General features: G+C 37.7%; 1 protein-coding gene across 14 annotated transcripts in view; it reads right to left on the reverse strand.

Moving 5' to 3' along the window:
• The window catches only part of TCOF1 (treacle ribosome biogenesis factor 1), a 100,599-nt gene that overhangs the window by 56,397 nt on the left and 21,127 nt on the right, over nucleotides 1-23,075 (reverse strand). For 13 of the 14 annotated variants that reach the window (XM_074212623.1, XM_074212621.1, XM_074212622.1 and 10 more), the window contains exons 3-8: nucleotides 15,478-15,626; nucleotides 14,632-14,720; nucleotides 11,399-11,633; nucleotides 10,253-10,323; nucleotides 8,856-9,077; nucleotides 7,861-8,070 (exon numbers count right to left, since the gene is read on the reverse strand). In XM_074212623.1, coding sequence (XP_074068724.1) covers nucleotides 7,861-8,070; nucleotides 8,856-9,077; nucleotides 10,253-10,323; nucleotides 11,399-11,633; nucleotides 14,632-14,720; nucleotides 15,478-15,626 — 976 coding nt within the window. Of the gene's footprint in view, nucleotides 1-7,860; nucleotides 8,071-8,855; nucleotides 9,078-10,252; nucleotides 10,324-11,398; nucleotides 11,634-14,631; nucleotides 14,721-15,477; nucleotides 15,627-23,075 lie in introns of those variants that run through there. The other variant, XM_074212620.1, reaches the window with a different exon arrangement.

Below are 23,075 nucleotides of genomic sequence, written 5' to 3' on the forward strand. Positions count from 1 at the left end.
GGTCTATAAAAATTTAAGTTTGTACAAATGAAACCAACATGTTTAAAATTAGAAGGTAATGTGTAAAAAACAGCTCTACAACATGACTGAGAGGTTCCCGTGAGGGCAGAGAATATGTCTCATTTAAACTTTGTGTCTCTCTACCATCTTCTCTCTTTACATCTTGTATAGACCTATTTATATTCATATTGTTTCCTAACTTTTAAGTTAGCTACTTTAATTCTAAAAGACCAGTCATAGAAAATGCCATCCACATCCAGACAAAACTATGAAGTCTGAATGCAGACCAAAGCATACTATTTTCACCTTTTAAAACTTCTTTTATGTTTTTCTTTTTCTCAAGATTTTTTCCCACTTTAGTTCTGATTCTTCATTCATAACATGACTAATATGGAAATATGCTAAAAATGAATGGATGCGTATAACATATTAAATTGTTTGCTGCCATGGGGAAGAGGGAGAGAGAAAAAATGTGAAACTCAAAAGTTAAAAAAATATTAATGTTAAAGACTATCTTTGCATGTAAATGGAAAAAATAAAATGAAATAAATTCAAAAAAGGTCTTGTGATCAATATATCTAAGGAACTAATTCAAATTTCTAACAATACTCCAAAATAGATAGTCAGAGAATAGTTTTCTTTTCTAAAATATGCAGCTCTCAAAGACAGAAATTCAAGCTATCAACAAGCATATGAAAAAACTACTCCAAATTACTAATAATTAGAGACACGCAAATTAAAAGCAATCACAACTTTCTAATTCAAATCCTTCAAATTAGCAAAAAATTAAAAAAAGGAAAATGATAAATGTTAGAATGTCTAAGAGAAAATGGACACATTAATGCATTGTTGGTGGCACTACAAAATGGTACAGTCAGTCTAGAAAGCAATTTGAAACTATGCCTCCAATGCCAGTAAATTGTGCATGTCTTCTATATTTTCCTAGGCTTTTGCTGAGTTCCTTTCAGGACTTGCTTATCCTTTACACAGGCAAAGGTTGAAGGGGGCGGGAGACAAGTTCTCCTTTGATACTAAGATCTCTGTTTATTTACCAAAATACAAGTGTTTAAATATCCTCCCCAGTCCCTGGTCTACTCCCTTGGCACTTAGTAAAACAAGGGTCTGGTGTTCAAGGACACCAGCTGATGAAGGTTTACAGTACACAACAGTCCCCAACAGGCTTTGAATAATACCTTCCCAGGGGCAGCTAGGTGGTGCAATGGATAAAGCACTGGCTCTAGGGTCAGGAGGACTAGAGTTCAAATCAGACCTCAGACACCTAATACTTACCTAGCTGTGTGACCTTGGGCAAATCACTTAACTCCATTGCCTTTCAAACCCCCTCTCCCCATACCTTCTTTGCTATACCCCCCAGCCTCCAAGTATATCAAAAGAGGAAAAGGACTCTCACATACAAAAATCTTTTAGCACTAATTTTTGTAGTGGAAAACAACTTGTAATTTAGAAGGGGGCATGGGGAGCTGACCATCATAGGGGAATGGATGAACAAATTGTGGCATATAAATATAATGAAATACTATTATGCTGTAAGAAATGAGGAAGGAGACAATTTAAGAGAAATCTGAAAAAAACTGCTATATAAACTGATACAGAATGAAAAATGAACACAATAACACAAATAAGCACAACCCTGTAAATTAAAATAACTTTGAAAGATTTAAGAATTATGATAAATGTAAGGCTATTTTTCCCCCAATGATAAATGATCAAAGGATATGAATAGGCAGTTTTCACATGAAAAAATTAAAGCAATCTATAGTCATATAAAAAATGCTCTAAATCATTATTGATTAGAGAAATGCAAATTAAAAGAACTATGATAAAAAAGAAAAACTGGGACACTAGTGCATTATTAATGGAGCTGTGAACTGATCCAACCTTTCTGGAGAGCAATTTGGAATTACTCCCAAAGGGCAATAAAACTGTGCATACCATTTGATCCAGCAATACCACTATTAGGTCCATATCCCAAAGAGAGAACAAAAAGTGAAAAAACACACATGTACAAAAATATTTATAGCAATTCTTTTTGTAGTAACAAAAAATTCAAAATTGGGGCAGAGGATCTGAGTTTAAATCCAGTCTCAGACGCTTAATAATTACTTAACTGTGTGACCTTGAACAAGTCACTTAACCCCATTGCCTTGCAAAAAAAATTCAAAACTGAAAGAATGCCTATCAGTTGGGGATTGGCTGAACAATGGATAACTATTGTTCTGTAGGAAATCATAAGGGTTTCAGAAATGCCTGAAAAAACTTGAATGAACTGATGTTGAGTGAAATAAGCAGAAACAGAACACTGTACACACTGACAGCAACACTGGGCGATGATCTCAACAGTACAATAATCAAAGACAATTCTAAAGAACTTAAGATGGAAAAATCACATCCATATCCAGAGAAGGAATGTCTGACATTCTGAATTCAGAAGAAAGCTCACTATTTTTTAATTTTTGAAATCTGTTTCATGTACTGTGTTGTTTTCTCCCTTTTTGATTTGATTCTTCTTTCACAACATGATTAATATGGATATGTTTAACATAGTTATATATGTATAACCTTTATTAGATTGCTTTCTGTCACAGCAAAGGGAGAGGAGAAAAATGTGAAATTCAAAATCTTACAAAAAATGACTTGAAAAATATCTTTGCATGTAGTTGGAAAAATAAATAAAATATTTTTAAAAATTAAGTAAGAGGGTAGGAGGCTTGAGGAAAGTGATATATACAATTTTGGACATAGTCAATATGAGTATTTGTTTTTCTTATTTGTTATAAGGATTTTTTTTTTTACTTGTGGAAGGAAACAATAGCTAAATAATTAATGGATATGAACAGTCAGTTTCCTATACAATAAAACCAAATTATCAAAAATAATATAAAAAATGCTCAAAGTTAAGTCAGTATGCATTTATTTATTAAGCACCTACTATGTGCTGGGCACTTACTCTAAATGACTAAATAATAATTAGCAAAATGCAAACTGAAGCAACTTTGATGTTTCACCTCACATCTATCAAACTGGCAAAGATGACAATTGTTGGGGTTTTCAAAAATAGGTACACAATTACATTGTTGTAAAGATGTGAACTGGTTTCTCCATTTTAGGAAGCAAGTTGTAATTATGTCCCCAAAGGTTATATAGAGCCATACCACCACCAGAACTATAGAAAGAGAAAAAGGATCTGTGTATGCTAAAGTATTAACAGTTGCTCTGTTTGCAGCCTATTGGAACCCAATAGGCTATCTTTTGATTAAATAAAAAGTGAACAGGGGCAGCTAGGTGGCTCAGTGGATAAAGCACTGGCCCTGGAGTCAGGAGTACTTGGGTTCAAATCCGGTCTCAGACACTTTAATAATTACCTAGCTGTGTGGCCTTGGGCAAGCCACTTAACCCCATTTGCCTTGCAAAACAAACAAACAAACAAAAAAACCCTAAAAAAAAAGTGAACAAATGATCCTTTATGATTCTGCATGTAGAGAATTGTATCTTTTTAACCATTTCTATCATGAATCTGGACTGACAGCAGGAATTTGGGGATGCCAGGAATTGTTTTTTGCTGTTTAAAGTTTCAGCAATAGACAAACAAAAGAAAAACATTCCTTGGTGAAGAAGATAGAATTCAGTAAATTTTTCATTGGTATCTCTTTCTACTGGCTTAGGGGGTGTTTGTTAAGCATAGTCAGATCACCACATCCATGGTTTTTGACCATGCAGAGCTTATCAGTCATTGCCACCCACACCATCCATCTCTCCTTTGCTAATCCAAGGGAGAGACACTGGTTTCCTAGAGGAGTTTTAGCCCTTGATCCCAGCCTTTTTACCACTGTTGGAGAACCTAGTTTGACCCGATCATGAAGCCCTCTGGGGGACACCATGCAGAGCTCCTTTGCCTTCCCCAAGGACTCATCTTCTTTAGAAAAAGTATTAGGCACCTGAGTCCTATTTGGGGAGAAGGCAGTCAGTTTGAGACCCCTCAAGTCCAGATATTGACATTTCATTTCCCCACCACTTGGAGGCCCATTTTGCAAAAACCTTTAAGTAACGTGTGTAGAACCTCAGAGGGTTCCCTTGTTACCTAGGAAAGAGGGTTGTTTGATCATTTCATGTCCGTTCCCCCCATCCCCCTTCTTATGCCTTTGTGTTCATCTGGATATAGATAGGGTAAAGTCTAAAGGGGAAGTTGATTTGGGCAGAACCATTCAGCAGTTTGCACAGGAATGTCTCCTTTTGATATGCATTGTTTATGGACCAGTTTGTTTAGTCTGATGTCCTGGCTCTTTTTGATTCATATGGAATAATGTTTTATTCACTTATTTGTATATTCTGTATAAACTAGAAAATGAAAAAGTGGGAATAACATTGTATGAGATAAAAAAAATGATGATATATGAACTTATGATATATTACTGTGCCAGAAGAAATGACAAAATGGACAATTTCAGAGAAAATTGGGAAGAGCTTTATGAACTTATGCAGAATGAGGTAAGGAGAATGGAGGGGGAAATTAGGTGATTCAATGGATAAAGCACTGGCTCAGGAGTCAGGAGGACCTGAGTTCAAATGAGGCCTCAGACATTTAATAATTGCCTAGCTGTGTGACCTTGGGCAAGTCACTTAAATTCCATTGCCTTAAATTTAAAAAAAAGAAGTGAGCAGAACTAGAACAATTTACATCATAACTTCATCTGAGAGAAAAACAATTTTGAAATCTGATCAATACAATCACAAGTCAGGAGACTGAAGATGAAGCATGCCACTCACCTTCTACCAAAGATGAGCTTAAAATTCAAAAGAGATTAAACAAAAGGGATGGATTATAAATGTATTTAAACTTTTTAAAAAGGAAAAAATGTTGGGGAAGGGGATATGGAAGGGAGATGGGGTATAGCTATAAGGATACAAAAACAGAATCACTATAGCATTTTTAAAAATGCACAGAAGTGAACAGAGGAGGTTCAGATGGAAACACAGATAAGCAGGACAGTGTGGAAAATAGCACGTGGAATTTATTATATTCTTTTAAAAATACCAGCTGATATAATAATTTATGGTTTCATGTACAATAATTTTTTTGTCCCTATTCCTGTGTACAATGTCTATGGAAATGCTTATAATGATGATGTCTATCAAGTAAAGAATAACCCAATAGCACCAAAATTAAATTAAATTATTTTTAAAAAACCTCCACTTATCATGTACAGAGTACTGTGCTTGGACCTTGAGGAAGACATATAGACCACAAAAAAGGCATGGATTCTCGAGGCATTCAGTCTGGTATAGAAACTTAGAGAAAATATAAATAATTATATGGAATTGTAGAGATATAAATAACTATATGAAATGTAAATAACTACAGGAAAGCTTAGAAATAAATGTAATAAAAAGAAATGTATAAGAAATTAATATATCTGCAAATAGATAAAGATCACTTCCTATAGCAAAGATCAAGGAAGACTTATTGGGTAAGGCACACTATTGTTCTATTAGAAACCAGGAGGGGTGGGAATTCAGGGAAGCCTGGAGGGATTTGCATGAACTGATGCTGAGTGAGATGAGCAGAACCAGAAAAACACTGCACACCCTAAAAGCAACATAGGGGTGATGATCAACCTTGATGGACTTGTTTATTCCATCAGTGCAACAATCAGGGACAATTTTGAGCTGTCTGCAATGGAGAATACCATCTGTATCCAGATAAAGAACTGTGGAGATAAAACAAAGTTAAGGACTATTCCCTTTAGGAAAAAAAAAAAACAACATAGATATCTTATTGTCTGATCTTGTTATCTCTTATACTTTTTGTTTCTTCCTTAAGGATATGATTTCTCTCTCATCACATGCAATTTGGATCAATATACAACATGAAAACACAGTTAAAAAAATAAATAAAAGTCTAATCCACAATGGAAAAAAAAGAGGTTGGAAATGGAGGTGAAACTCCTCTACCAATCAGTTGTGAGAACTGTCATTTCAAGCATAGGGTAAAAGGGAAATTCAGGCTTTAAAAAACAAAAAGTGTCAGAAAGGTCAAGAAGGATAAAGATTGGAAAAAAAAGAATTTGATGATCAAGAAGCTAAAAGTGGCTTTGGAAAGAATAATTTTAGTTGAGTGAATAAATAAATTCTTTCATGTATGGGTTGAACCAGAGGAATGTAAATGCATGAATGGAAGGTTGAGGAATTAGGCTACTAAATAACGCTTTTTGAAGAAGTCTGGGAGGGAACAAAAGTTCTTTATTATACCAAATTGATTTTGCCATGTTAATGTAACTGTTAGACAAATTCCAAAAACTCATGAGTAAAAATGCTATTCACGTTCAGAAAAAAGAATGATGGAGTCTGAATGTAGATCAAAGCATGCTATTTTAACTTTATTTTTATCAGTTTTATTATTTTGGTTTGTTTCTTCTTTCAAAACATGACTAATATGGAAATGTTTCACATGATCATGCATATATAATGTATATCAAATTGCTTATTGTGGTAGGGAGGAGGGAAGTGAGGAAGAAATTTTTTAAAAAAATGATTATTAAAAATTTACCTTTACATTGTAATTGAAAAAATACAATTCTAAATATGCTGTCACAGACTGTACAGTGTAGCAAAGGGCTAGTTCTAGGAAGACCTAAGGGCAACTTCATATTCTCCCTCTGATTTTATGACCTTGGGCAAGTCATCTAATTTGGTCTTGGTGCGGGGAATTATGGGAATAGGAAACCAGTTCCTCTAGGCTGTCACTCCTACTTTGGCCCAAATTTTTTTTTTAGGTTTTTTTCAAGGCAGTTGGGTTAAGTGGCTTGCCCAAGGCCACACAGCTAGGTAATTATTAAGTGTCTGAGACCGGATTTGAACTCAGGTACTCCTGACTCCAGGGCTGGTGCTTTATTCATTGTGCCACCTAGTCGCTCCTACTTCAGCCAAATTTGATGACAGGATGTGTTAGACTTAAGGGTCATGCATTTTGGGACAGGAAGGACTGGTAAGTCCATGCACAATGAGTTCTCTCCTGGCTCCTCCTGGGAGGACAATCAACTGTGGCATGCATATTGGAGAGTACCTGAAGGCAGGTGCTAAGCCACTCCTCAAGAGCTAACCTTGTCCAATCCACTATGGAAATGCATTTAAATCAGAGAAAGCAACTTCAGCTCTCTCTTCTCACTTCTTTCTCCTCACAAGAATCCTTTCTCAGTCTAGGTTTCGGAAGAACTATGGCCTCTTTCCTTCCTCCCTTACCCTCAGGCAGCCTCACCTAAAACTGTTATTTGCCCTTTCCTCATGTCATTTATTACCATAATCTGTAAACTTTGCAGGCCTAGGAAACAAATCCTGAGTTATTTCAACTCCAGGGCTAGATGTGAATTCTTTCACTTTCAACAACTCTCAATCCTAATTGGCAACCACAAATTTCTCCTGCAGAAGTCTGGGCACTCTTAACTTGGCTCTGATCATTGTCATTTCTGGAAGGCAGAGGTAAGCCAGTCATTCTCTCTTTGGGGTAGGGCTTGATGGTACTTGGAGTAAAAAGGCCTTTACCCTTCAAGGGAAGTAGACCTAGGGAGCTATCACTGTCATCTTTTTCTGAAGATCAGTTACACAGAGGGAACGAGATAAAAGGTCAGGAATCCAAAGAGATTTCTAACCAGGGGTTAAGGTTGGACTTTCTGTTGGAAAGCAAATTAGAGATGGATACTTGGACCTATAAAATGAGATGTAAGTCAAATTCTACCCCCAATCCCAATTCTCCCCTTGCCCAATTAAGTAGCTCTATTGGATTAAAGGACTGATTAATTTCCAGGTTATAAAGACTCCCTGGCAATCCCCCTCCCCAGGCCTCACCTGTTGTCTCTGAAGCTTTGCCTCATCTTCTTCACTTTCTGACTTCTCGCTGCTCTCTGAAATCTCCTCTGGTTTCTGGGTCAGCTGAGCCTTGGAGGATAACTCCAAATTTGGTTTCGGGGATGGAGTACTGATTTTCTTTGTGGTTGGAGTAATCTTGACTCCTTTGCCTGGTACTTCACCAAGATGAGGCATTTTCACTTCTCGTGTCTAAAACCACAAAATGGAACTCATAGGCTCTAGAGTCAGAAGGGACCTTTGTGACCAACTAGCCCAACACATTAATTTTTACAGATGAGGAAATTGAGGCCCCATGAAGTTAAATGTTCAAGCTCACAAAGCTAATCAATGGAACCGTTTGGGAATATGAATGCAGATCTTCTGATTATAATTCCCCAGATCTTTCTCTTACACCACGATGAAACATGAACATGAGAGTTATGGAAGTTAATAGTCCCTTCACTGTCTTTAGAATGAAAGCTTCTCATCAGGTAAGGAACCTTGAAATGTTTCACTAATGGTCATTGAGGTTTGAGTTAAAAAGAGATATTTATCATTGGCATACTGGGGCTTCCTTTCACACCTGCCTGCTCTGAGGGCTTTCCAGGGGCTGACTCATTTTGAATGGTGTTGGACTACTTTCTCTACCCCCCTCAAACCTCCTTTTCTCAGAAGCTGAAGTCAATCCTTTCCTCTAGGGACCTCTTGATAGCTTTACAAACTAAATAGTTTCTACTGATGGTTTGACCTGGAGTTTTTGTTCTTGTTCTTCCTTCTCCAACATCATCTTATCACCACCACCATTATCACTACTTTAAATTATTTTTTAAGTGATTGTCTCCAACTCAAAGGGCTATTCTAGGGAATCAGCCTCCCTACTACAGGGTTCAAAGGAAAGAGAAAAACCTAAGGAATTTGGAAGAATATCCTTCTTGTGAAAAGGTTTATTTGATAATAAAGCTACACCTACCCTGCCCTTCCCCCCAAAGCCTCACCAGTGCCTGGGACCCCAGAGTATCCTCATCACTCTCAGACTCATCACTGCTCTCAGAAGTCTCTCCTGAACTCTTCTCCTTGGCTATTGGAAGTTTAGTCATTAATCTCCCAGGAGATGGGGTGACTGATTTATCCTGGGATCCTTTGGTGGGAAATGAGGCAGCAGCATCACTTCTCTCTGAGGCAGAGTTGCCCTGGGGAGTTCCCACTGCTTTCTCCATCTAAAGAAGGGAAAGGACAAAAAAAAGAAATATGTTAGTGGTCTAATAAAGTGACCTAACTACATTAGGGAAAATGCAAAAATAGAGGTCAGACAAGTATACTGCTGCATTATCTGCATCAAAACACATTCTCCCACTCTGTTCTACTTGTCTACACTGGGCTCACTGAAATTTTATGGGAATCATTCAGAGTTTAGTAACAGCTCTATTGTAGCATGCCTAGGAGGATTAGGGCATTATAAAAAAGAATACAGCCTCTTACTCTGATCATTTAATAGAAGATCACTCTATTCATTTAAAATGCAAAGGTCTTGGGGCTGCTAGGTAGTGCAGCGGATAGAGCACTGGCCCTGGAGTGAGAGTACCTGAATTCAAATCCGGCCTCAGACACTTTATAATTACCTAGCTGTGTGGCCTTGAGCAAGCCACTTAACCCCATTGCCTTGTAAAAAAAAACCCTAAAAAAATAAAATGCAAAGGTCTTAAAGAAATCAGATTTAGAATTTGGCATATTCAACATTTTAATTAGAAAATAAGAGACCATTTAGTCAGCAGGAGAATAAAACTATTTTAAATAATTTGCTAAGACTATTAAACAGGTTTATGGTTTTACTAGAGCTGACACCAGCAACAGATTCAACAAACCCTTTTATTGGTATCTTTGTAGAACATCCTAGATGCTAAGGGAATATAAAGACAAATAAGATAAGACTCCTGCTGTCTAGGAGTGATGAGGGTGATGAGATGTATTCTTCAATAGTCAAATGAAACAATTGTTTCATCTAATATGTCTGGATATTCTTTCTTCTACCTCCCTCCTTAAAAAAAATCATCAAACAAAAGGTACCTTAGAAAATCTCAGTGTGGAAAAGAAAGAGACCAGGCCCTTGTCTCACTTGTCTTACTCACCAGGTTAAATTGAAAGCCCAAGGAGGGCAAGTGACCATGTATGCTTCAGAGGGCCTAGCACAGAAAAGGTGCTTAATACTTATTCAATAAACACATAAAACTACCATTATATGTAAATGGAAAACAAATAAAATATTTATATAATTGAAAAAATAAATACACAAAACATTGATTCTATAAGTAGTTGTGGGGACTAGTTACTATCAATACTAGGCTGCTGGGGAATGGAGAGAGATACCAGCAGGGAAGAGGAAGGTGGAGATTACCTCTACATCTGTCTCATCAGTTGAGGAGTCCTCAATTCTGCTCTCTGTCTTCTTATCCGGAGGCATTGGGGCTGTGACATGAGGAAGATATGAGATAGATGCCTACCCCTGACCCTCTTGGGGCAGACACTGTTCCCTACCCACAAACTATTGCAGAAGCCCTAGAAAGGCTGGGGTTGCTAAATATCAATCAAGAGCAATGATTCTCAAACCCCATGACAATTTCTGCTTACTGCTCTACTTCTTATGTGTTATGTATTTGCCCACAGCTGTTTTCATATATGCATATGAATGAATTAATACTTTATTCCAGCAGGCAGTAGTTGTGTCAGGCATAGAGTCAGGAAGACCTGAGTTCAAATACAACCTCAGACTGTAAGACCCTGGGCAAGTCACTTCACCTCTGTTTACCTCAATTTCCTCAACTGAAAATGGGGATAAGAATAGCCACTTTTTCCCAGGGCTGTTATGAGGATCAAGTGAGATAGTTGTAAATAACTTAGTCAAGTGCTGGTACAGAAGTAGGCACTCTGTAAATGCTTATTCCTCATTCATTTCTGAATCTTAGTATCCCTTATAAGACTTCTTCCTAGTTGTGTCTTACAGTGATTGAAGGGACCTATACCAAGCTACAGGACCTTTCCTTAGCTGGGGGCCTCTCTCCTCCAGGGCCTGGAAAGATGTTAGGCAGCACTATCCCTTCAACAGAAAGGGATACTGAAGAAAATAGGGAAAACTGGAAGAAGAGGGATTCTAACTTCCGAGCTCCCTTCCAACTTCTTGAGGTCACCTAGTCCAATCTTGAACCTCATGCAGGAATTCCTTTTCCAGTATCTGACAGGCATCCCAAAAAATCACCTGTCCCCTTACTCCCCCCACTTCCCTCCCCCCCTTATGGTTAAGGGAGGTTACTATGGTTATAAACCCCAAAGAAGGAGCAAGATACTTATGAAAAGTATATGGGAGGAAGAAAAAATAGCTCCTTCTACCTGCAAGGATCCAATGGACATAGAAAAGATGAATCCCTCTGGTCCCTTTTTTTCAGGGATAAGATTTTGTGCTTTGAGGATGAGGGTACAAGTACTCTCCCTCTGAACCCAGGAATATCTTAACAATTCAGGAGGTGACAGGGGAAAATCCTCTTACCAGGTTTGGGAACCGGCTTAACAACAAAGGAAGCAACCTTTTCTTCGCTGTGTGTGGCCGAGTTATTGCTCAGAGGCTGTGCTGCCTGCTTTCTGGGGGTTGCTGGGGATTTTTTGGAATGGGACTGCACTGACACAGTTGGGTCTGGCTTTCCAGAGGTGGTCTGTGCTTTGAGAGGGTCAGGGTGTGATGCAGAGGTCACCACGGTCTTACTGGTTCCTTTCTTATTCTTCGTCTACATAAGAAAGAGAAATAACCATAATCACAGATGCTACATAGGAGATAGTAGCCTAGAAGGTGTCTTGGGCCTTTCCACAACATTCACAATTACAAATAAGATGAAGGAATGTTTGGTCTGGCAGAAGCAGCATCTTGGGGTCACTGAGAAATGGGAGAAGGATGAAGAAAGTGAGAGGACTTTTGCATAATATCTTAACTGAATCATGCCAGGAGAAGAATGCTAACAGGGGACCTATAGCAGGTTGCATTCTAAGTGAATTCCTATTTTAAAAGGTTCTTGTCTGACCATTTTTCCTATTCTATAAAATGGGGATGGTGAGATTTGTACTACCTCCTCACTGGGCTGTTGTGAAGGAATCCCTTTGTTAAAGTGCTATAGGCTTTTTCCACTTGGTCCCCAGGGCAGAACAACTGATTAAAGTTTGAGCTACAAGGGACCTCAGGTCAACTAGTCTAACATCTTCCATTTTGTAGTTGAGAAAATTGAGAAAAAAAGGCTAAGTGGCTTGCCAAGAGTCACATATTAAGTACTTCAACTTCCTCCCTAGATCGGCTTGTGATGTAACAGCAATATGTCATCACCAAGAAGCCTGACCAGCCTCCTGTCATCTCAGGTAGATGCCATCTTTCTGTCTTCCCCAAGGTTTAGAGCAAAAAAAGTACCACTACTGGTAGGGTTATTGGTAGAAAGAGTTTGGATCTGGGTTCCTCCTGCCCAGGCTGAGTGGGATGACCCCCCCCCCCCCAATAGCTGAAATCAGCAGTCAGTCCTTCAAGAAGGTCTTTTCTTTCCACCAACCAACTGTCCCTCTTCACAGGTTGTCCTACTCCTTCCTCTTCGATTAATACCTACTCCCATGACCTTGGAAAGACACTTTCAGTCTATTTCCTTATCTGTAAAATTAGGGGAGTTGGATGAGATAGAGTCAACCTTAGAGGTTGACTCTAAATCTCTAATCTTATGAGTCTCAAATTACCCAGTGGCATTTGTGGAGGATAAACAAGAGCTAGTGTTGGTGTCTCCCTGGGTCTAAGAGAAGCTCTGGATTAGACACCCTCTCCAAAGGCTGTGCTTTCCCCTCTTCCCCCAAAGTCCTATAGCCTTTTAATGTAGGGGTACACAGCCAAAAAGACCTCAGGACTCTGAAAGCCAAGCCACCAAGTTCTCCCAAGCTTTCTGGAGAGGTCCTCATGTTCCTAGGGCCATAATGAAGGTCTGTCAAAATCACATAGCACATGGGGATGTCCAGTCTCAGGGTTCAGTGAGATCAACTAGTTACTTGCATATGGTAGAAGACTAGGAATGACAACTGGCCTCTGTCCAGGACACCCATGTTTTTCAGCCTTTATAGGGGAGTGGGGATGGGGGGAGGGGGAGGGAGGAGTTGGGTAGGAACTGGGAAGAAAAGAGTAACAAAAGTCAAGGTGAAGCATCCACCTGCTTAGAATTCACATCTGTTAATGCCAGAAGCCTTTTCCTGAGCTGCTCCCCACCCTCTAATTCACTGAAATTTCCTGTCTCTGGCAATAATTCAAGCAGAGGGATGCTTCCTGAATACAGCGTTAGAAAGAGAATTCACATGACTGACATATTTGTCATCTTTATCTATAGATAAGGGATAGTATGGTATAGTAGAGAGAACACTCAATTTGACATTAGTCTGAATCTAGATTTTGTCACTTATTATTTGGGTGAGCCTGAATTGGTCTCAATTTTTCTCTTCTGTAAAATGGAATCACATTTCAAGGGTCCCTTCCAAGGTCTAAATCTATGAATCAGAATCTATTGTCATTTCTCTGCTAAAAATCCTATTACCTATTAAACAAAATCCATATTCTTCAGCTTTTCTCTCCATCTTTCCAATCTTATCTCTCCTAATCCCACATTCTCTGGCCTCTACTCAAAATGTTCCACACAGCTAAAATACTTCTCCCCATAATCTCTCTGTGTTAAATACAACCTCTTTATTCCTTCCAATCAAATGTTACCCCTCCCTAAAACTTCTCTGACCCAGGTGGAAACAATTTCCTTTGTTGGACCCCAAAGCCCTTGGTACATCTCATACAGCATGCTGTGCTTCAACAGTCATCAGATTTTCTCTAGTACTGAATATTTTTGCAAGGGGTCCTGTCTGGGGTTAGACTGTTAGTTTCCAGAAACAAGGACCAGACCTTATTGATTTGTCTCCATCAGAGCTTGGCAGTGCTTTGCATATTGCAGGCATTTAATGATTATTAAATGAGGGAATGGTGACAATGGATTTTGACAACGGAAACTTTATAAGTAAAGGTTTCTGGGTGACCTGTATTCAAATCTTTTCCCTTCCCCTCGGTGGCATTTCATAAATAGAATTGACCTCTTCTTCCCTGATAAGAAAATTCAGGAGGAAATAGATAGCTAAGGGTAAGATAGAATGGAAAGAACACTGATCTTAAGAGACAAGAGATTTGGGTTTTAATTGTCGCACCATTAAAGAGCTATGTGGGATCCTTTTGGGGTAGCAGGGAATCTGTTAAATGAGGCAGTTGGATTAATTTCTAAGGCAGAGATTCTCAAAATGTGGTTCAGGGACTTGGGGTTCTTGAGACACATTCAGGGGGTTTCTGAAGTCAAAAACTATTTTCAAAAATCACACTAAGACACTTAAATGTCTAATTTAATAAATGTCAATAAATATAATTCATATAAACAAAAGTTCGTTGGAAGGTCCTCAATAATTTTAAAGAATTTTAAGGAGGTCCTGGAACCAAAAAGTTTGTTCCTTACAACTCTAAGATTTTATGATTTCTAAGTGCATATAGTAGAAAAATCAACTGATTAACTTAGATGAAAGCAACTAAAGGAGCACCAGAGAAATGATACTTTCCTGGCCTCCTCCAGGCCAAGTTATCTACACTGAACTCCAGGCTTGGGGGATTGTAAAGGACACCAGTTTGCCAGGATTTTAGCACTCAAATAAACCAAATTCATAAGAAGCAGTCTTCTTGCTTACCTTGACATTCTCCTTAGGCTTTAACAGTGAATTCTCCCATTGTGTGTCCTTTATCACTGATACAGAGTTGGACAATAGCACTTTAGTAGCTGAAACAAAGGGAAAGGGGTCAGAGTCAATTGCAGCTTGACTAAGAACCCACCCCCCTCTCCAGCCAAGGCAAACATGCAAGGATAAAAAATGAATATCTATTATCTAGGGAACAGTCTAGACATAGGGCTCAAGGGACAAGAGAAATGCTGTTCAGACTCCAGCTTTTTGTGATTAATCAACACTCAGGATGTTTTTTTCCACCAATAATAATAATAGACTCTATACCAGGACAAGTTTTATCTTTAGATCCAAGTAAATTCAAACTAGGCTCTGGTTGGATTTTCCCCAGGCTTTCAGAAAGATGCCCTCATTGGGGAACACACAAAAATCTTGCTAGTTTTCATAGGCAATGCAACTCTCCTATATGTTGGACCCATACTAACACCTCCTCTGCCTTTTCCCCTCCTGGCTTAATTGAAGGTTGGAAATTCAATTCCAACTTCTGTAAAAAGCACTCAAGGTAGCCAAAATCCACCAAAGCATTGTCACAGTGCAATTATAAAGAGAGATTAAAGGGAGAGACAATTCTAAGAGGCTCAGTCTTCTTGCCACAGACTTTATCTCAAAGGTACAATTTTCACTTGCTTAGATTCAGGGAACATGAACAACCAATACCACTAGGAAAGGGGGCAGCCTGCCAGAGTTCTAGGATGGCTAAAGGAGAGAGAAGAAACAGGTCAGAAAATTAAAAGCCTGGAGTGCCAGTGATTTCACATGCATGTGTTCTTTCTTAAGCCTACAAATTAGACTTACTCTTCACTGTTTTCCCCACTCTCTCTTGTTGTTGTTCTTTCTCTTCCTCTGAACTCTCAGAGCTGCTTGTAGGATCAGATACTCTGACCTTACAGGGAATCTCTCCATCTGTTTCTTCTGCCTTGCGTTTCTTAGCAACTCCTGAAGTTCTGCAGGAAAGATTTTGCAAGAGAAGATAAAGCTGGTAGAGCAAACACAATTAACAAATGATGGGATATGACATGCTCCCCACAATTCATTTCCCAAGATCATGTTCCCACCAAAATAGTGTCAGAATACAATTAAAAAAAGAGCACTCCCCCTATGATTCCTCCTCATATTTGTGAAGAAGCACTTGCACCTTTATTAGAAATTATTTGGCACTTCTAACCTTTCTCCATTCATCTTTCTTTGATCCATGTCTCAGACTGGATCCTATGCTGTTGATCCTTACAGTTAAATAATTCAATTCAGAAAGTATTTATTATGTACAAAATACTATAATAGGGGTCTTATAGCACAAGTGAACGTAATAGCTTAAAAAATTTTCTTTCAAAGCATCCATTGTGTAAGGTGCTGAGATCAATCTACTAATAATCATCTATGCAGCAGATACTGTGAGAAATGGGGAGCCACTGAAGCTTCTTAAGTAGGGAAATGACATGATCAGACAATACTTTAAAAATATCATTCTGATACCATGACATCCCTAACAACCTATAAAAGTATGGAATTATAATAAAAGAGTGGGAGAGCAGAGAATAGTGTAGAGAAGTGCACCCTGAATTAGTCAGCTACTATAGATCAATGAGACCTGGAACAAGTCACTTCAGCACTCTCTCAGACTCGGTTTCCTTTAAAATGAGGTTGTCACAGATGATCTCAAAAGTCCTTTCCAGCTCTAAATCCATAATTCCTTGACTAATTGGGAATTAGAAATCTAAGGAGATGTATTCCTTTATGATCCTTTAGATTTTTTGAGTCCCAGGACAGTCAAGACCTTGACTATTAGAGGCCAAAAAAAAAAAAAAAAAAAAATCAACAACCTCAAAACCTACCTTTTCATAACTTCAGCTGGGACTTAGCCTAATTTTTCCTTTAAACATAAATTTCACTTTGTCTTCCATTGGCAAATATAGGCATTCAAATAAATTAAAGAAGAAAATAATTAACGAAAAAAAATTTTGAGTTCAAACCAAAATACCAAAACATTATAAATGTCTTTCCATCTATAACTTCCATTATATTTAACATCATCTTCCCCAAAGATGACTCTAATGTATTAATAACTACATCACCATTTTTCCTGATCCCTTTTGCATTCTTTGAATGGATGTAATATGAATTTTGTTCTCTTTATTGTCTTTAGTAGGTAACATTGTTTTTATTCTATCACATTTATTTTATCTTTATATAGTTCTTTTTTTATAATTATCACACAATCCCCCCAAAACACTTTAATATTCAAAAGAAAAAGGGTTGTATATGAAATTATGAACTTCTCTTCCAGGTCATTTTTCTTTTCTTTTCAAGGCAATGGGGTTAAGTGGCTTGCCCAAGGCCACACAGCTAGGTAATTACTAAGTGTCTGAGACCAGATTTGAACCCAGGTACTCCTGACTCCAAGGCCGGTGCTCTATTCACTGTGCTACCTAGCCACCCCTCAGGTCATTTTTCAAAAGTATATTAAATTTAATAAAGTAGTAACAAAATTACCTTGTCTATATTTCCTTTGGAATTCATTCATTTTGAATTTAAAGTTGAAATGAAAGAAACAGGGTCTTGAATTAAGAAAACATAGGCTTTGTCTATTTCAAACTAGTATGTTGAATCTAAAAATAATAAAACTTGAGATTGGCCAAGTTAATATGTTCAAGGTCTGAACAAATATTGGACTGCCCTGCCCATGAGACTATTTTGACCTTCTACAAAAGATCACAAGATCACAGTAGTTGGAAGGAATCTCATAAATCTTCTAGTCTGATCACTACTTAATACAGGAAATCCCTCTATGACATCCCAACAACTGGTCCTCCAAACTTCTCTTCAACACTTCTAATTATAAACATCCAGTTATCTAGCATCACAACCCCATTCTATTTTTGGACAGCTCTGAATATTGGGAATTGGAAAACTCCTTTCTTCTACCAAACTAGTTCTAGTTTTATCTGCAAGCAAAATAAACCTTAGTTACAAAAAGAAGAATAAGTGAATTGTAGGTAATGGCTCCAGAATTTACTAGCAGTGAGATTCTGAACAAGTAATTTTTACCATTGAAATCTTTCTACATCTATAAAGTGGGAATAATGACAGTATTTCATAAACCTTAAACTTGTTATTACACTACATATTATATACTATCACAACATACATAATATAATTTTTATGATAGTTCATCTATCTCATTATAGCTCAAAAGCAATTTATTAAAATGTCATTACTACCCTGCCCTATAGAATGTACTTTCTTCTCCTACCCACCCAAACTCTAGTTAGTTTTCTATCTGGGCTAAGATGAAGTTTACTGTCTTCAGAAAGTCTCCTCCTAAATACTCAGGGCCACAATGATTCCTCCTCCCTTCTGACCTTCCAGTCTAAAGCAGTGGTTGCCAACCTTTTGTTTTAATCTATCAAAAAACATGTCTAGGGGGGTAGGGGGAGGGAAGTAAGAGTAGCGGGAAAATTGTAAAACTCAAAGTAAAATCTTTAAATATATGCATATTTATTAATAAACTATATACTCAACTATAGAGCTAATGTTATAGATAGTAGCAAATATTTTTGTTGTTCACCTATTTCTCAACTGGCTCTGGTAAGTCTCTATTTGGGATTTTATGGGCAAAAATACTGGAGTGGTTTGCCATTTCCTCCTGCAGCTCATTTTACAAATGAAGATGAGGCAAAGTGGATTAAGTGACTTGCCCTTGGTCACACAAATAATAAAGAGACCGAGTTAAAATTTGAACCCATAAAGAGAAGTCTTCCTAACTCTAGGCCCAGCACTCTGTATGGTGTCACTTTGCTATCCTTAGAAAACATATACAAACATAAAATTCTAAAAAAGAATGAGACAAAGAAATGAAATATATGTTTTAAAATACTTTTGCTTCACAGTGCAAAGCCTCCTTGCATGAAAATATTAATGTTTTATTATAATATTAAAAATGTGGTTTGGTAGAGCAGTATGTTACAGAATGTATCATTTTTAAAATCTTGGTTTAGCACATTTTGATATAGCAATTCAAAGGTCTGCTTCTAAGTTATGTCTATTTCAGTACTTGTCTTTGAATTATATGGTAGGCTGCAATGATTAATCATGGTACTCATTTTTCAACCTCATCCACCAATTATGCAAAGGTTTTGGCTTGTCAGCCATTCCCTAATTGACAAATGGTCAAAGGATATGCAAAGGCAATTTATAGATGAGGAAATCAAGGCAATCCATAGTCATATGAAAAATTGCTCTAAATCATTACTTATTAGAGAAATGCAAAGTAAAGCATCTCTGAGGTACCACTTCACACCTCTCAGACTGGCCAATATGACCAGAAAAGACAATGACCAATGTTGGAAGGGATGTGGGAAATCTGGGACACTAATACAATGTTGGTGGAGCTGTGGGCTCATCCAACTTTTCTAGAGAGCAATTTGGAATTATTCCCAAAAGGCAATAAAAATGTTCATACCCTTTGATCCAGCAATACCACTTACTGGGTCTGTACACTGAAGAGATTATGAAAAAGGGTAAAAACAAAGGTTAAAAAAAGGGTACAAAAATATTCATAGCAGCTCTGTTTGTGGTGGCAAAGAATTGAAAATTGAGTGAATGTTCATCAATTGGGGAATGGCTTAATAACTATGGTATATGTATGTGACTGAACACTATTGTTCTATTAGAAACCAAGAGGGACAGAAATTCAGGGAAGCTTGGAAGGATTTGCACAAACTGATGCTGAGTGAGGTGAGCAGAACATCGTACACTCTAACAGCAACATGGAGGTGATGATCAACCTTAATGGACTTGCTCATTCCAACAGGGCAACAATCAGGTACAATTTTGGGGTATCTGTGATGGAGAATACCATCTGTATCTTTTTTTTTTTTAGGTTTTTTTGCAAGGCAAACGGGGTTAAGTGGCTTGCCCAAGGCCACACAACTAGGTAATTATTCAGCTAGGCAATTATTAAGTGTCTGAGACTGGATTTGAACCCAGGTGCTCCTGACTCCAGGGCTGGTACTTTAACCACTATGCCACCTAGCCACCCCCTGCCATCCATATCTTGAGAAAGAATTGTGGATTTTGAACAAAGACCAAAGACTATCATTACCTTTAATATAAAAAAAAAATGTTATCTTATTATGTAACTTTGCTATATCTCATACTTTATGTTTCTTCCTTAAGGATATGATTTCTCTCTCATCACATTCAACTTAGATCAATGCATACCATGGAAACAATGTAAAGACTAACAGAATGCCTTCTGTGCAGGATGGGAGGGTGGGAGAAGCAAGATTAGGGGAAAAACTGTAAAATTCAAAATAAAATTTTCTAAAATCTGGCTTGTCAAATTCCATCTTCCCTCATGTTAATCAGTTAATCTTGAAGAATTGCTAAAAAAACTGTTACATTTTTCTATATTAAAAAATGGGTTTCAAATTCCACTGAAATTCATTGTTTAGAAGACTTTTTCGGTTAGAAAATTCTGTTTCCAGGTTTTCAAAGTATATAGATCTGAGAATTTTTCTATAAATGTCATTTTAAAAAAACAGATACTTAGTTTTGATATGTATTGCTAATCATGATGACTTCATCCTATCAATATCTCAATGCACAATCTACATTCACTTAGGCACAGGTTCTTTGTTTACAACACTGGATACAAATTCATGTTGGAAATAATCTTGTTATTTCCAAATTATCATAGCCTACCCCTGACACATTTGATTAGCTCATCATGGTTTTTTTATTTTGCAATGTGGCTGATGGAACAGATGATTGCTTAAAATCACACACACACAGGTAGGAGAAATGAGAGTTCTGCTATTTTTTTTAATTTTTCCTTAATGCTCAACAACTTTGCAAGAATCATTTTAACCTACCCATTTTATTTATTTTTAATTTTTTTTTTAGGTTTTTGCAAGGCAAATGGGGTTAAGTGGCTTGCCCAAGGCCACACAGCTAGGTGATTATTAAGTGTCCGAGACCGGATTTGAACCCAGGTACTCCTGACTCCAGGGCCGGTGCTTTACTGTACCACCTAGCCGCCCTAACCTACCTATTTTAGAAGTTAGTTTGGCTAAAAGTCATAATCTGTAAATCTGCTTAACCTATTCTACAAAAATTATAATTTTAGCAATCTGTTGAAAGCGGAGAAATGAAAATGACTTATTAATATTTCTGAGTTTGCAAACTCTCATTCTTCACTTGGGATACTTTGTGACATTGGAAAAATGAATTACAGCAATCAATCTACATTTTAAATGTTAGTAAAGATTAATTTTCTTATTATTAGATTTAAAAATATAAAGAGAAATCATAATGATGTTTCCAGGACCCCAGTAGACAGACCATCTTCCATACTCTTTACCCCATTTTAAGAGACCCTTGGTCCAAATTATACTATTTAAGCACTGAGTGATTTAGATTGTATATACTTTGATGTCCTGTGCTTTGGTCTTCCCAGTGGTGCCTGGTTTTCGCTAGGGTTGTGACTTAACCTCTGATTTACCTCATAGTACCAACCCCATTCAAAATGGACAGTAATAAGCATTCATTTAAGGCCATTCTAGCGCTTCCTCCCAGTGACTACATGGTCCCAAATACCACCATTGCACCTTTTTGGGTCTTTTTGATCAGATGTGTGATTTCATCAGGGTAGGAAACTTCCAATATGGAAACTCAACAGATGTGACAACTGATATGGAGTTTTAAGAGGTGCTGACAGGTCTGGTGACTTGCTTACAATCACACACTTGATATTTATCTGAAATAAGATTCAAAATAAGGTTTTCCTGACTCCAAGGCCACCCCTCTATCCACTTCACTACTCTTCCTCTCACTGACAGCAAAGAAAAGTGTTACCTGGAATGGTGTCGGTTGCCGAGGTGGAAGAGAGAATTTTAATGCCGGAATCCTGTGTTTATATGGCACCTTCTTCTGAGGGGCCTTAGAGACCAATTAATCCTCACTCTAGCACAACTTTTCAAATGGGGCAAAGGAAAGATCATCCGATGAAGTGCCAACTGTCCTGTCTAAGACAGAGGAAAGAAGAAAAACCAAGTTTCCTGACTCCTTTATTACCCAATAGGACCAGTTGGGTCAGACAAGATGTGATTTGGCAAGGATTAAAATGGCCCAAACTTCAAGGTCTCAGGGAATGAAGGGATTGAAGGTTGGGTAGGAGGAGTTTAGCATGTTTACATTTTCCCCTCCTTGTACCTTGCTCTCAAGGATTGAGGATTTACTTTGGAACATATGGAGACAACTGCAAGATAAGTATAGGAACTTTATCACAGCTCATCCTTTACCAATCCACAGAAAGGGAAGTTTGAACTCTTAAAATAAAGTGTATAACACAATAATTGATTCAACAAACACTTATAAAGTGCCAAAGACAAAAACTATACTAGTCACTAAGAAAACAATGAAAAACAAAAACAATCCTTGCTCTCCTGGAGTTTATATTCTACTAGGGAAAACAGTATTTACACAAATAAAAAGAAAATACAATCTACATACAAATAAGTAAAGTTATTTTGGGGATAAGAAATAAGGAAAGTTTCTTTTAGGAGGTAGTGCTTTAGCTGTGTCTTTAAGGAAACTAAAGAATGAATGCACTTGGAGGTGTAAGGATGCCCTAATCAGAAACATAAGAGAGGGAAGAAATGTAGATCAATACCTGATTTGAACACCTGCCACCCTTCCCCACCCCTGCTGCCCAACCTCAGATCCATGAAGATAATTTAGTTAGGATGGAAGTCAGGCTGGTGCAGTGGAAAGAATACTGGCTTTGGAGTCAGAGAACCTGGATTTAAATACCCTCTCTGACACTTATTACCCATATAAACTTGGATAGGGCATTTGATCTCCCTAGGCTTCAGTTTCCTCCTCTGTAAAATTAGGGATTGGAGTATGTAACCCAAAGGTCCCCTACAACTCTGAATCTAAGATCCTTTTAAAGACTGAATTCTGGTCTTGGGTAAGTGAACATACCTCTGAACCACAGTTTCCTCATTAAAAAATTAGAGATAACATATTCCTGACCTATAGGCTATATTGCAGATCAAAGGAAATTATATGAGTGGGAAGCAGTTTGAAATTCATAAAATAAAAAACAAGTAGAGGCTGCCCCAAGAGTGAAGCCACTGTTAATTTTGTAATAAAACACCAGTCATATGCACCTAGCCCCACTATATAAACTTCGCTAAATTACCTTGTGGACCCCAAGTCATTCTCTCTTCTCTTTCATTGTTCACAACTTAGTCCCAGTATTTTCCCCCACCCAAACTCCTGCTCTTCAATATACTTGTTGGTAATCACTCAAATACAGTGACCTCCCAGTCACCAATCTCCTCAATTACTATGACTTTCTCCTTCACTTCAACTTGGCCACACAAAGG

This window comes from Macrotis lagotis, chromosome 1 (genome assembly GCF_037893015.1).
Source record: "Macrotis lagotis isolate mMagLag1 chromosome 1, bilby.v1.9.chrom.fasta, whole genome shotgun sequence".
Taxonomy (NCBI): domain Eukaryota; kingdom Metazoa; phylum Chordata; class Mammalia; order Peramelemorphia; family Peramelidae; genus Macrotis; species Macrotis lagotis.